This window comes from Balaenoptera physalus (genome assembly GCF_965194825.1).
Source record: "Balaenoptera physalus genome assembly, chromosome: 14".
Classification (NCBI taxonomy): domain Eukaryota; kingdom Metazoa; phylum Chordata; class Mammalia; order Artiodactyla; family Balaenopteridae; genus Balaenoptera; species Balaenoptera physalus.
Window position 1 is genome coordinate 31,456,506 of NC_138893.1, and position 15,074 is coordinate 31,471,579.

The window sequence follows — 15,074 nt, forward strand, 5'->3', positions numbered from 1 at the left end:
AAGATCCCGCATGCTGCGCAGCGTGGCTGAAAAAAAAAGAATAAAAGCACTGGACTCCTTTCCTCAGAGTACCTGCACCTCTACCCAAAGGCTATCAGCTGCTTTTAGGATAAAGCTGGATGGGAAAAGGGGGCAGAGCCTCCACTTTCTCTCTGGTCTTGAACCTGACCTCCCAGTCAAGGCTGAGAAGCAGAAGCTTTGCTTCAGATATCACATGCCTAGTTCATACACTGGGAATGGTCGTGGTGGTATCCAGCTCTGCTTTCCTTGTGTCAGGAACCAAATCTTAGAACTAACAACCTATATGAAGATGTGGCAACAGAAGCAATTTTAAAACTCGATAAAAGAGTTTAACTTATTTCATCACAGTTCCAAGAATTCAGCAAGTTGTCTCGGAGCATTTCAGAATGATGTATTCCGCAAGTATTGTACGGATATTCTCAATGTTAGTACTGCACTTAGACCTGGGCAAGGGGACCTGCTGCCCCAGGCCCTGCATTTCATAAACACACAACAGTCCCTGTATTCACTGGGATCTGGTGCTCATGGTGGCACATGGTGACCTGAGCCCTAAGCATCCACTCTCATGACTAACACCTTTCAAGTCATGGGGGACCGCATCTCCTCCGCCCAAAGTGCCTGAAACAAAAGGAGCCTGAATCCTGATGAGGACAATATCAGAGAGAGATACTGCTTTGGAGGTGAGGAGGATTTGCTTAGGGAAAAGACAAATTCACTAACTTGTCAAATCCTTCCTCTTGGAAAACAAGAGTGGCATAGATCCTTGCACAACCGATGGTCATTTCCCAAAGCACAGAGCTTCCCTTTTCTGGCTTCTCTGTGTTCCAATGGACAGTTCCAGAAGTTCCCATGAACTGGCATAGCTTTCCAACAGTTTTACATGGTGGCTGACAACATTTTGTAATACTAATAATTCACACGACTTTTATGTACGTATGTCTACATGTAACATGCATGGCATGTGACACCAATTCATTACATTAACTGATGGACACTGAATACTAGAATTGTGAATGGTCTTCTTTTCTATAAAAAGTATTTAAGGGCTTCCCTGGTGGCGCAGTGGTTAGGAATCCACCTGCCAATGCAGGGGACACGGGTTCGAGCCCTGGTCCAGGAAGATCCCACATGCCGTGGTGCAACTGGGCCCGTGTGCCACAACTACTGAGCCTGCGCTCTAGAGCCTGCAAGCCACAACTACTGAAGGCTGCGTGCCTAGAGCCCGTGCTCCACAACAAGAGAAGCCACCGCAATGAGAGGCTTGCGCACCTCAACGAAGAGGGGCCCCCGCTCACCTCAACTGGAGAAAGCCCGCGCGCAGCAACAAAGACCCAACGCAGCCAAAAATAAATAAAAATAAAATAAATTTATAAAAAAAAAGTACTTAATAACTAATTGAAATTTCAAAAATCAAAATTAAAAATTAAGTTTTATTTAAATAACAAAAATTTTATATAAGTTGGAATTTTATTTGGCCTGTAAAATTTATTTATTTATTTATTTGTTATTTTTGGCTGTGTTGACTCTTCGTTGCTGCGCATGGGCTTTCCCCAGTTGCGGTGAGCGGGGGCTACTCTTCATTGCGGTGTGCGGGCTTCTCATTGCTGTGGCTTCTCTTGTTGCGGAGCACGGGCTCTAGGCATGTGGGCTCAGTAGTTGTGGCTCGTGGGCTCAGTAGTTGTGGCGCGAGGGCTTAGTAGTTGCAGCACACGGGCTTAGTTGCTCCACAGCATGTGGGATCTTCCCAGACCTGGGATTGAACCCGAGTCCCCTGCATTGGCAGGCAGATTCCCAACCACTGCACCACCAGGGAAGTCCCTGGCCTTTTAATATTAATAATTTTGAGGGCTTCCCTGGTGGTGCAGCAGTTGATAATCTGCCTGCCAATGCAGGGGACACGGGTTCAAGCCCTGGTCGGGGAAGATCCCACATGCCGTGGAGCAGCTAGGCCCGTGAGCCACAACTACTGAGCCTGCGCATCTGGAGCCTGTGCTCCGCAACAAGGGAGGCCGCGACAGTGAGAGGCCCGCGCACCGCGATGAAGAGCGGCCCCCGCTTGCCGCGGCTGGAGAGAGCCCTCGCACAGAAACGAAGACCCAACACAGCCAAAAATATATATATATAAATAAATAAAAATTTAAAAAATAATAATAATTTTGAGTACTTTAAAAGAAAAATAACTTTTGGAAACAGATGAAAAAGAATTTAAATTTTAAATTTTGCATTAACTTCAACTTACATTTTTTATGAAGGTACATTCTTTAATTAATTAATTAATTTCACCCTCTTTATTAATTAAAAAAGTAATTACTGATTAAAACAATAAGACTAGGGGAGTTCCCTGGTGGCCTAGTGGTTAGGATTCTGGACTTTCACTGCTGTGGCCCAGGGTTCAATCCCTGGTCGGGGAACTGAGATCCTGCAAGCCATGTGGTATAGCCAAAACTTAATTAATTAATTAATTTTAAAAAACCCAGCAAGACCATAGCTGGGCCTCCGGTGGTAGGCTAGCCCCAGGCCCAGGGACATCAGGGCCTGGCCTCCTCACCTTCAGAGAACACTTGCAGAAATGCTGGTGGGGGAGATGTTCCCTCTTACACAGGGCATGCTGAAATTACTGTGGGAAACCCATAAAGTGAGGTAGTAAAAATGCGAGAGGAACTAGGGGCCGGAAAAATGTTAGAAGTTAAGGGCATAGGACAATTTCAGAAGAACATAAGAGAAAAATGAGTCTTGAGAGAAATTACAGAAAAGCCTCAAAACCAACCCACCTACCTAAGAGCACTCTCTTCTGGATGGTACCAAGGAAGCATGAGGATTTTCTTTCAAGAGATATTCCTTTTAGATGCCTGTGGACTATTCTGACTTTTGCATAATCACATGAAGCTCTTTCCTCTAAGGGGCCGGTGGTGAACACTACAGTATTTGATTTGGATTCAGCTTCTTCTTCATCTATATTATTTGTCAGAGATGATGAAATAAACTTGTTTTGAAATTTTTACTCTTCTGGTGATTGCCCTGGATTGCTGAAGCCCAGTAGAAATTTCAGAACAAAAAACCTGCTGGAATGAGGAAACATTTGTATAAACTTAGGGTCAACTGAGGTGAGAAGTGTACTAACCCCAAGACAGCAGGAATGTCCACCAAATGATGCCTTCTTAGAACACGACAGTAGATGAATGGAGCCTACATTTTTTAATGCTGAAAAAACAACATCCATGCCTTTCTATATCTAGCCAGTTTTTTTTTTTTGTATAAATTTTTTTTAAATTGGGGTATAGTTGCTTTACAACGTTGTGTTAGTTTTTGCTTTACAACGAAGTGAATCAGCTATATGTATACATATATCCCCTCCCTCTTGGACCTCCCTCCCACTACCACCCCCCCAATCCCACCCATCTAGGTCATCACAGGGCACTGAGCTGAGCTCCCTGTGCTATAGTTTCCCACTAGCTATCTGTTTTACACATGGTAGTGTATATATGTCAATCCCAATCTCCCAATTCATCCCACTCCCCCTCCCCCTCCCATGTCCACACGTCCATTCTCTACGTCTGCATCTCTATTCCTGCTCTACAAATAAGTCAGAAAGAGAAAAACAAATACCGTACATTAGCACATATATGTGGAACCTAGAAAAATGGTACAGATGAATCTAGCCAGCTTTTAATGTTGGTACGTTTCAACCTGAGTAATTCCCAAGACTTCTTGCCCATTGGACAAGTGCAGGGTTGTTTCAGTCTCAAAAATGCCCTTTATTACAAAATGTACTTAAAATGAGCTTAGCAGCAATCAATAAGTATATCCTTAGTCTTTGTCTACTTGGAAAAATCAATTGGGTTGAAAAGATGGAGTATTAATGTGCAAAGGAACTGTACATACATTATACAGTGATAGGTTTCTGTTGTATGACTGAGTGCAAAATAATGCAAGGGATTCACAGAAGCTGTCCACTCAACCAGATGTGCTCCCCCCAGACTCCCCAACCCTGCAAAGGTGCAAAACCTTACAACTCTGGTATTACTTTATTGTGTTTATATCTCCAAGAGGAAAAAATCCATTTCTAAGAGAAATTATTAGATTTAAAAACACCGAATCTAAGGTGATTTATCTCATCAGTAGTTTCTTCATTAACTCTCTTGCTAACAAAGGTAAGGTCTCATTAACGCAAGCCCCACTGAGTCTCCTATTTTGGGGTGGGAGAATCGCAATGAACACATTGCCCAAAATTGCTTTTGGTTCCACAGAACTAGGTGCACAGCTTCTAGCTGGAGCAAGGCTTCTCACTAGCGCCCTAGACTGGTCACCTGCAATGAGCGAGTCACCTCTGGACTTGGTAGAAGGGAGGGGGTGGTGCCCTGCCCGCTTCTTCCACTCGGCCCCTCTAAGCAAGTGGGGTGTCTGGGGAGTTCTGCGTTTGCTTAGTCGTTCCTGCTATATTGGGGCACTGCAGAAGTTGAAAAGGAACATGGACTCTGGGGCTGGAATCCCTTGAACACTACTCAAGTTTTAGTATGTGATGAAAATGCTCTGGGGGATTCTGACATAGGCAGATTCCAGGCCCAGTGATCTGACCGGTAAATCAGGAAATCTTCCTTTTTACAAGGAGCTCTGGTGCTATGGGGGCAGAAGGCCCAGGAGAAGGCTGTTTCACTGTTCCCAATACCTTCACCTGTCTTTATACCACTAGTAACTATTTACATTGTCTCCTAGACCTCAACCTCCTACCTTAATCCTCCTGCAATTTAGACATAAATTCCCCAGAGGCGGCTGGACATCTTTCTGGAGGAGATCTGAAAATAAACATCATACCTAATGACGAGGAAGTTCTGGGACTGGTAGTCCCTGGCCTGCACTTTTAAGACTAGAAGTTATTCTAAAACACAGTGAGGACGTTAGTATGGAGGATAGAAGAGGTGCAATGGTAGAAACTTGATAAATGGTAGAATTTCCACTTACGGGAAAAGAAACCAAGAGTCAGCCAAAAGTAGACGTTTTGTCAAACAGCAAAGGAAGCAGCATCTTAGAAGCGGGGTGTCCAAAGCTACGTTCGGAATGGATATAACCAGCCACGAGTTAAGGGTAAAAAGGCAACTTTAAGAACATGGTTTAAACTCACTGACAGAAGTGAGCGCCAAGCAAAAAGGGATTAAAGGATCAGGCGATGAGTACGAGGGGTTGGTGCAGGGAGAATGCAGCAGCGGCCCACGGAAGCTTATCCTTTAAGGATGGGGAGACCCGAGCACTTCTGTAGATGGAAGCAAGGAGCCAATCAGGCTAGATAAGCTACAAATGAAATTCAGAGAGAACAGTAACCCGAGTTCCTAGGGGAGGTCTTCTTTTCTTTTTTTTTTTTGGTGTGACACCCAGACTGACCAACTTGAGTAAAACCGGAATTAGGAGGCACTACTTTCATCATGGGCTGGCAAATTTTTCTTTGCGCCTCGTGGGCAAGACGCAACATTAAGGAGATTATGCATATATTTATATACCATTTAAAATGTTAAAAAAAAAATCTAGTTTGCAGGTCATAGGACCTAGTTTTGCCCACCCAATTTAAACCTGGGTCCTTGAGATGTTTTGAAATTTTTTTTTCTTGTCCAAGAAAATATTATGTTTGAATACCTCAGACTGAATCACATAAAATCAAATTACAACTAAAGACAAGATGCTAATCCCAAGGCCAGTGCGGATGGTCCAGTTCACACCCGAGTGTGAGAAGTGTGCCCAACCCAACCCGGGGAAGTCCCCACTCAGCAAAGCAAGACACACACTGCTTTTCATGGGAGGGTCTTTCAACGTGGTCAGTGCTATTTACCCAGAGGTCAAACCTTCAAGGGATTAGATGTCAGACCCCTTTTCTGTCCTCTCTGTGTCAGAGTCTTGTCTCCCGTGTGGCCGAATGGAGCTGCCTACGTGGCTGTGGCCATGTGAGAAAAGCAGAAAAATTGGTTAAAGGGGAATTGATGCACAAGAGTGAAAAATTTCCATAACCCCATACACAGCTTTAATTTGATTTATTTTCAATTACGCAAGATTATATTTACTTTATTACAATAGCACAATATTATAAAATTATAAAAATTCAAACAATCTAGATGATGCCAACGATTCTCATGCCATCTTCTTGGCCCCCACTCCCAGCGCAGCCCTCATTGTGACGACTGTATTTTCCCATTTATTCTAAGAATTTATATACATGCTTTGACTTACAGAAATATATAGATTTGTACTGTTCTCCACAAATCTTATGTGATTTGTTATTTTCTTAAACAATATAAGCTGGTGATGATTTAACCTCACAACATGGGTCTTATTCTTTTAAACTGCTGCACAGGATTGCGTAGTGTGTATGTCCATGATTTATATATTCTCCTACCTAGCCATTTCTAATTTTTCACTACTACAAACTATGCTGTCCTTAAAGTCCCTGACGTGCCTTCTTGCCCATCCTCCCAGAAGCACTGACTAAAACAGCTCAGTTTCCCATACTTTTATCGACAATTTGTAATTTATATCTTTATTTTCCAATTAACCAAGGTTATTTAAAGTTATGATGAGCTTTTTTGCATCCTATATTTTGGTTATTTACTTCTCATTGTGTACAGTCAATGTTGCCTGTAAGTCTGTCTTTTTGGAATTTGTAGAAGTTTCCTTTGTGGCAAAATTCTGAATTAGACAGTTCATTTGCATTTGAAAAGAAAGTTTTCTCTCTCTCTCTCTCTATATATATCAAACTTGTTAATTATGCTACCCAATCCCTCTCTATCTGTTATTACCATTTCCTACTTGACTTGTTGATTTCTAAGTCAGAGGCTGTGATTATGGCTTTGTCAATGTTTTCACTGTATTTTTATTTTTTGTTTTGTTGTATATAGTTCCTAACTACGTTGTTAGAGACATAAACTTCATGACTATTGGACCTTCTTGGTGAAGTCTTCCTGTTTTATTATGAGATATCCTTTTTTTGTCCTTTAAAATTATTTTTGCCTTTAATTCAGTTTTATTTTAAATAAATTATTTATTTATTTTTGACTGCGTTGGGTCTTCGTTGCTGCGTCCTGGCTTTCTTTAGTTGTGGCGAGCGGGGGCTACTCATCGTTGTGGTGCGCGGGCTTCTCCTTGCAGTGGCTTCTCTTGTTGCGGAGCACAGGCTCTAGGCACGCGGGCTTCAGTAGTTGTGGCTCACAGGCTCGGTAGTTGTGGCTCATGGGCTCTAGTATGCAGGCTCAGTAGTTGCAGCACACAGGCTTAGTTGCTTCGTGGCAATGTGTTCCCTGCATTGGCAGGCGGATTCTTAACCACTGCGCCACCAGGGAAGCCCCTAATTCAGTTCTGATTGCTGTTCCTGCTTTCCTTTTAGTAGCATTTGTATGGTCTTTTTCCTTCTCTTTATTTCAACTTTCCTGTGCTGCTTTTTTTTAGGTGTTTCTAACGTTATGTAGCTGGGATTTAAATTTTCCTTTTGTGCCATCTTGACATCTTTTATTTATAACAGGTGAGTTTAACTTATTTATACTTATAAGTCCTACTATGTTTGGCTATATTCCTGCCTTATTTTTACACTTACCATGATTTCTTTGAAGAAAAAAAAAAGTTTTGTAAAGTTGGGTTTTTTCTCCTTTATAATGTGAGCTGTCCATACGAGCGATGGCAAAGCAAACATCCTACAGCCACCCACTCAGATCTGCATCCCGCTCGTCTTTCTTCCTGCCTCAGGGTGGCTTTTTGATGGCCATGATGGAGATGATTTTTTTTTGGTGGGGGTGTATTTCCGTAGTTCCCTTTTCAGTACTTTTCTCATTCTTCTACTGCAGCGGTCCCCAGCCTTTTTGGCACCAGGGACTGGTTTCGTGGAAGACAATTTTTCCATGGACGGGGGGTGGGGGCATGGTTTCGGGATGATTCGAGTACATTACGTTTATTGTGCACTTTATTTCTATTATTATTACATTGTAATAATATATAATGAAATAATTATACAACTCACCATAATACTGACAGGAGGTGGAGTTCAGGCGGTAATGTGAGCAATGGGGAGCGGCTATGAATACAGATGAAGCTTTGCTCGCTCACCTGCCACTCACCCCCTGCTGTGTGGCCCTGTTCCTAACAGACGAAGGACCGGTATCGGTCCATGGCCCAGGGGTTGGGGACCCCTGCTCTACTGCATCTTCCTACTGTCCTATCCACCTACTCTCCCATTCTTTCTCTGAGAACACAGATGTTCCCACCACACCTATTTATTTCTTTTACAGGCCATGTTCTCAGCTAGCTTCTCTGCTTGAAAAGATCTGAAAAAATCCCTGAAGAATTGTTAGCTAATAAAGGGCTAGTTGGCAGTGGCATTTTACCGGAAGACTCCTGAAAATTAACAAACCTTAAAGACCCAAAGGAATGAGTCTGGGAGGGCCTTCATCAGCCAGACTGCCCAAGTTTGAATCATTTCTGTCATGTATCAATAAGCAATTTATTTCTCTCTTCATGCCTCAGTCTCCTTGCCTTTACAATAGGCTAACAAGAGCACCTACTCTATAGGGCTGTGAGTTACTATGTGCCAAGAGCATAGAATAATGGCTGGCACATGATAATAGCTCAAGAGAGCTTAGCGCTATTTTTATCATTCTAACAGATCTAAAGAAATACTTTTGCATAGGGTTGCCCTTGGTGGTTTTCTATGTGTGAGGATACACCAGTGAGAAGAGAAAAAAGACACCTGACATAAATACATTTCGCTAAGAATCTGGTCTTACTCATCTTTGCATGGCAGCTTGGAGTCCATAGCACCTTGGGCCCTTGGTCACAGTGACTGCTCAGCACAGGTCACTGAATGACAAATGAAAACAGGGACTAATATCTAGATTTCTAAAATAATGTAGGAAATAATGGGGAACAGATAGGCTGAAATCTCCTATAAGGTTAGACAATAGCATATTACTGAGTAAAAGGTTCAACAATAAAAAATTTCCAGAAGTACTACTATAAACATGGGCAATAAATATCAGCTAGATAAGAGCTATACTGTGAAGATGTGCTCAAAAGAAGTGACCTCTCTATTGAAGAGTTGCTTATTTTGTTTTTTAAAAAAAGGGAGTCCCTCTGGTAAAATTTTATTTAGCATCAAGAATTTAAAGTTAAATTATAAGACCTCTTCCCTGAAAACAAACAAAATTGGTTTACATGAGAGTCAAGCTATCAGCTTGGTAAACAGAGGTGTTGTGTCTATCTTGCAGGAAGCTTACATTATTTTCTTACTTCTTCTGTATGTATAACAAACAATTTTGCTTTATTAGAGTAGCAAAAGTCTCCAGTTAGTGCTTTATTTTTTCATTCTCCATAGAATACTGATTTTGTAACACTGATTACAGTCTGATACGTACCATTACAACAAAAGTTTCACTTTATGAAAGATCAGCAAAAATACATCAGCAAGGATATAACTAGTGCATTTACTAAAACACATCATAATCATAAAACCAAGTGATCACACACAATAATCTTTACATTTGACATACCAGCTACATCCTAGGAGAGCCAGTGTGTTTGGCAGGTGATTAATATATGTAAGTAATGACACTGATCAATCTTAACACTTCTGAAATGTTAATTCTTTATCAGTTAAATTTAAAATAAATCAATAGAGTATTGAAACATAACAAGGATGAAATCCAAAATCTGTTGAACAGAGACAGTAGTAAACAGTAGGAAGAGCACTGAATTGGGACCTAGTACATTTGGATCCTTGTCTTATCTTTGGCCCTGGATGGATGACCTTGGGCAAGTATTCTGGGCTATATGAATCCTTCACTCTTAAATGAGAGAGTTGGCTGGATGGTTCTCTAAACTCTTTCTAGATTTAGCTTTCCATAATTCTAAAATCTTTGACACCAATTCATTTTTGTGTTGTAAAGTGAAATGTCTAATACTAAGTTGGCAGTTGGGTTGAGTCCAGCTCTGCCACACAAATACAACTTGTTGCTTGTGTTCAAGTCTCTTCCTTCTGAGCCCCATGACAGCCCTATCCTCAAATTAACAAACAGTAATGACAGGCTTCAGGAGGTAAACAAGCTTGTCCTCCACTAGACACAAACTCAAGACCGCCAAAGTCATGGTTATTAAGAAAAGCTATAATGGAAGAACTATGGGGAAAACCCGCAACACCCTCTTTGGTAAATGGTACAGTAACACAATTCACTAACAGAAGAAGGCAGGTACGGATATTAATTACAATACATAATTAATTTTCAACTATTTGTGGACCTGTACAAAAAATATACACACAATTAGAACTATCAATATGAACTATAAATTCAAGGTCTAGATGTACACGGGAGCCTCTCCCATGCTGCTAATGTGAAGGAGGCTTACTGCAGTTTCACGTGTTTGTAACTCTACAGGAGGAAGCTGGGATTCTTTTTACTAACGTTGGCTTCTATTCCGTTATCTGAAAAGTCCACCTCTCTCACATAATCACAGAAATTAAAGATGTCCAAGCCCCCCTTTAGGGCATTTCCTCCATCCCCTACTTTCCTTATCAGATTACTGTCTTTTTGTTCTAAAACACTGAACGACTGGCTTCCATCAGCCCTATCTGAAAATCAAGTAGACTTTCTCTCTTTTGATCTAAGGTCTAAATTTGTCCGTATTTCTTCCTAATATTTTAATGTAATTCCTATCTCAATTGTATTTACACAATTCTGAATATTTAACTATGGTATCCATTATAGAAATTAACCCAATTCAATGAACATGAATGCGCAAAGCAAAATTACTTTGAAAATGTCAAGTTTTCTTAATAAACATTATCCTTTCATTAAAGTACTAAAGTGCTTCCCTTTTGACAGCAGTGATTACTTTAAGCAACTGTATGAGCCTTGAAACATTTTCCAACATCTCTAACCCGTGCCCCCTTCCGGAAAATATAAAACACTCACCCTTCACCGTCCTCCTCCCTCCTGAGGGGACTGAGGACCTGCACTCTACAAGGTCTCTTCTGATTGAGAATCCCTGATACTGAAGAAATGGCATCGCCAGCCATATATTATGTTGAGCTTTGCCTTTCCATAATTTGACTGTAAAACAACAGATTTATTTTTGCCTTCCCAGAAATGTCATTTTTTATATTACCAAATATGCTTTTCGAACTCTACAGCTCCCTTCTATCCCTCATTCCTTACAAGATTTTAATACACTTCTTTATGGGGACAAGACATCTCCTCTTGAGAATCACTGAACCAAAATATAATTTCTGAATTACTATTCAAGATAAAGCTCAATAAGTTTGAGAAAACAGTATTCAATTTAAAGACAGAAAAAAATGAATATTACAATATTGAGTATATTCTAATTATTAAACCAAATTATTTAAACTTCATACTTGAAAACTAACATAAAATGCACCTTTCATACTGGTCAATTATAGTAACAAATTATATTGCTTTCCTTTGTTGAAATGCTTTCTTCGATTATATAAACTACAAAGTTATACCCTCATTTTCAGATATTCAGAACTAAAACTTTTAGATTTTTCTAAATAAATTTTTATCAGTTGCTACCTAGTTTAGCAACTTAGAATCGAATCTATTTCTTCTATAGAATTGCCACTATCACAAACGTCTCTCTGACTGATGCACAATGACAGGGATATAAAATACCCATGTCTGCAAGAAATACTTACATTGTCTTTATTTTTCCAAATTCTAATAGAGTGAAATTCTGTATACCCTGAAGCTAAAATGATAATGCATATAGAGTTTTAAAAATAGTTTTGGAGAAAATATGGATGCATTTCTTCCCAAAATTTAAAAATGATTTTCTGCGCCTAAGTTAAGCAGATTGGAAAGAGGAGACAGGAAAGGTCTACCTCCAGATCCAAGGTGAAGGGCCTAAATAAAATCATTCAATGCAGCCCCCAACAAGGCACAATAGTTTAAAATTTTACACCAGTGACACCAGGGAGGGGTCCCCCTCCCGTGGCTGTCAGTATTCTGAATCTATGCGCTTTGCAATGGTGTTCAGCTGGATATTTGAAGTTCCTTCATATATTGTACCTTAATAAATAAAGGGGAGAAAAGGAACAATTAGGAGTGGAGGCATGGTTAAGAGTCTATACAAGAAACAGCTCTGCAAACATTACCTCTGCATTTACTGTAAAACTTTACCAGGAACACTGTCCAATGTCCCCTGAATATGGTACTATTTGACAAGGTAATTCTGCCTAAGAGATAACAATTTTCTATTTGGTTTACAGATTTCCAGAATCAGTATTAAACAGTTGAAGTTTTTTGTTCCTAAACTCTCAACACACAAGCCTGGATGGCTCCTCAGGAACAGGCAGCTTTCATAACTGCTGTTTCTATTTTCCCACCTGGCAGTGGCGCAGCGGAACGCTCAGGCTTGGGTAGGCACTTAGCGTCTAAAATTAGAACTGAGCGTCAAACAACAGCATTAAACTAATAGAAAATATTAACATTTTTAGTAAAAGAAAAATTAAGACAGTAGATTTTGTTGTGGTTTTACTGAAAGGCCTTCAGAGGCCTTGAGGCATTTAAAAAGGTAATTTGATGTTTTAAAAAAATATATATAAAAATCTATTTTTTTGAAGGAAGAAGTAGGGGAAAAAAACCCAGCCACAGGGCTTCCCTGGTGGCGCAGTGGATAGGAGTCCGCCTGCCAATGCAGGGGACACGGGTTCAAGCCCTGGTCCGGGAAGATCCCACGTGCCGTGGAGCAACTAAGCCCGTGCGCCACAACTACTGAGCCTGTGCTCTAGAGCCCGCGAGCCACAACTACTGAAGCCCGCGTGCCTAGAGCCCGTGCTCCGCAATGGGAGAAGCCACCGCAATGAGAAGCCCGTGCACCTCAACGAAGAGTAGCCCCGCTCGCCACAACTAGAGAAAGCCCACATGCAGCAATGAAGACCCAACACAGCCAAAAATAAATAAAATTAAAAATTAAAAAAAACAAAAAACCCAGCCACAAGAATAGGAGAGCCAATAAACATAATAACTGAAGAGATTAATATTGCCTTTGCTTACGTACCAGTAATAAAAAAAAATCAAACAGATACAACAGCCTAAAACACCTACAGAGTCAAATAAAACAAAATAAAGGTAAAAACTCTATTTACCAATCTTCGCATCTCGGAAGTATTTTTCCACAGGGTAATTTTTGGTGTAGCCTACTCCCCCCATCCACTCGATACATTTGCCAGTTGTTAGGCCCGCAATCTACCAAAAAGCAGCAGCAAATCACATGTTGAAGCCACATAACTTAAGCATTACAAACACTCTTGTAGAATATTCTTAGTAACATGGATTCACTGTTATTGGCAGTTGGAAGGATTGACGTCATTCTATAAATTAGCATTTCTCCTTAGTCCCATTCTCTATACATACCATTTATGTAAAATATCCAATTAATTCACAAAATTCTTATTTTCTTAAGAAAATTAGGGTATTTGTTTAGACTCATACTTGCCGACAGGTATCATTTACTCAGCAAATGTTAATCAAGGGCCTTCTTATGTCACCCACTCTGCCAGCCACAATGGTGAGGAGTGGTCAGTCACTCACTGCCCTTTCGGTCCTGCTGGTCATTCAGAGAGACAGACATGGAATCGCGATCACCGAAACTGAAAAACTGTATGGGGCAAGAGAAGAGCCTGCTAGGGAAGCCGCCATGACTTAGATGGGGGATAGGTGAGGAAATTCCAGCCTCACTGAGAACTAAAGGATGAGTTAGGGGACATTTCAAGCTGAGGAATGACACGTGGCAAGGCTCCAAGGGGAAAACGGGTTCGTCAGCCTCAAGGGCCTGAGGACCAATGGGCTGGGATCGGGGTGACCTGTAAAAAGGGAATGGGGGGCAGGCGGGCCGCACATGATGGTGAGCAGTTTGTATAACGTACTGGCCCCCAAAGATGTCCACAGGAGAATCCCCAGAAAGTGTAAATGTTCATCACCTACATGGCACAGAGACTTGCAGGTGTGATCAAGTTAAGAACCTTGAGATGGGGTGATGATCCCAGACGATCTGGGCGGGTCTCATGTAATCCCAAGGGTCCTTATAAAGGAAAGAGGGAGGCAGAGAAGACGATGTGACCACGGAAACAGAAAGCAGTCCGATCTGAACACGCTACACTGTTGGCTCTGAAGACGGAGGGAGGGGCTATGAGTCCAAGAAGCAGAGTTGGCTCTAGAAGCTGGAAAAGAAAAGGAAATGGATTCTCCCCTAGAGCCTCCAGAAAGGCAGCTCTGCTGACACGTTAATTTTATCCCAGTGAGACTCATTTCAGACGTCTCACCTCCAGAGCTGTGAGATAATAGAATTGTACTGTCTTAGGCCACTAAATTTTTGGTAATTTGTTAAAAGTAGCAATAGGAAACGAATAAAAAGGTCCCATTTGTTGTGAGGAGACACTGAAGGGTTTAAAGCTGGAGAGTGGCATGGCCTCCTGGACACCTTGAAAAGGGACACTGGATGGGAGAAAGCAACAGGGGAAAACGAGAGGTTAGAAGGTGACTCCAGTGGTTTGGTAAAGAAACGGCACAGCTTGGACTAGACAGGTGGCAGTACGAAGGGAGAGAAAAACAAATTCAAGAAATATTTAGGGGGTTGAATCCTCAAAACTGAGGATGGATTCAACTGGGGGATGAGGGAAAGGAGGGCGTCAAGCGGACTCAGGTTTGCGACTGGGGTCGGGGGGAGGTGGGGAGGTAAAGCGGAAGTGGGATCTATTCATCTGGGACTCAGAAGGGAGGCTGAGGCAGAAGATTAAATCTGGGGGCTGAAAAGGGTAAATAAATATCTGAAGCCAGGGAATGACTAAGACACACTGCCAAAGCCGGGAGAGAGCAGCCCGGTGACGAGGCTAAGTTTCCACCGAAGTCCAATGTGTTACGTGTAGGATGCATACGCATGAGCGGGAAGCATCAACACATGGACAGTCCCTTCTTGGGCATTTTTATTTCACATTATCTCCAGGGCACTCACTTCGTCCCAACCATCGTCCAGCTGAGGCTCATCCAGGGATTTACGGTGGGTGGGCCTTC

At 41.6% G+C, this 15,074-nt stretch overlaps 1 protein-coding gene across 3 annotated transcripts in view; it reads right to left on the bottom strand.

Annotated features, from left to right (window-relative positions):
* Nucleotides 1–2,166: 2,166 nt before the first annotated feature.
* Nucleotides 2,167–15,074, bottom strand: part of ACADSB (acyl-CoA dehydrogenase short/branched chain) — a 46,098-nt gene continuing 33,190 nt past the window's right edge. Inside the window, exons 10-12 of one of the 3 annotated variants that reach the window (XR_014253291.1) lie at nt 13,151–13,250; nt 8,775–12,071; nt 2,167–5,941 (exon numbers count right to left, since the gene is read on the bottom strand). Coding sequence is in view for 2 of the 3 variants with exons in the window: in XM_082424345.1 (XP_082280471.1) it covers nt 12,001–12,071; nt 13,151–13,250 (171 nt within the window). In the remaining variant the exon portion in view is untranslated. Of the gene's footprint in view, nt 5,942–8,774; nt 12,072–13,150; nt 13,251–15,074 lie in introns of those variants that run through there. The other 2 variants (XM_082424345.1, XM_082424346.1) reach the window with 2 other exon arrangements.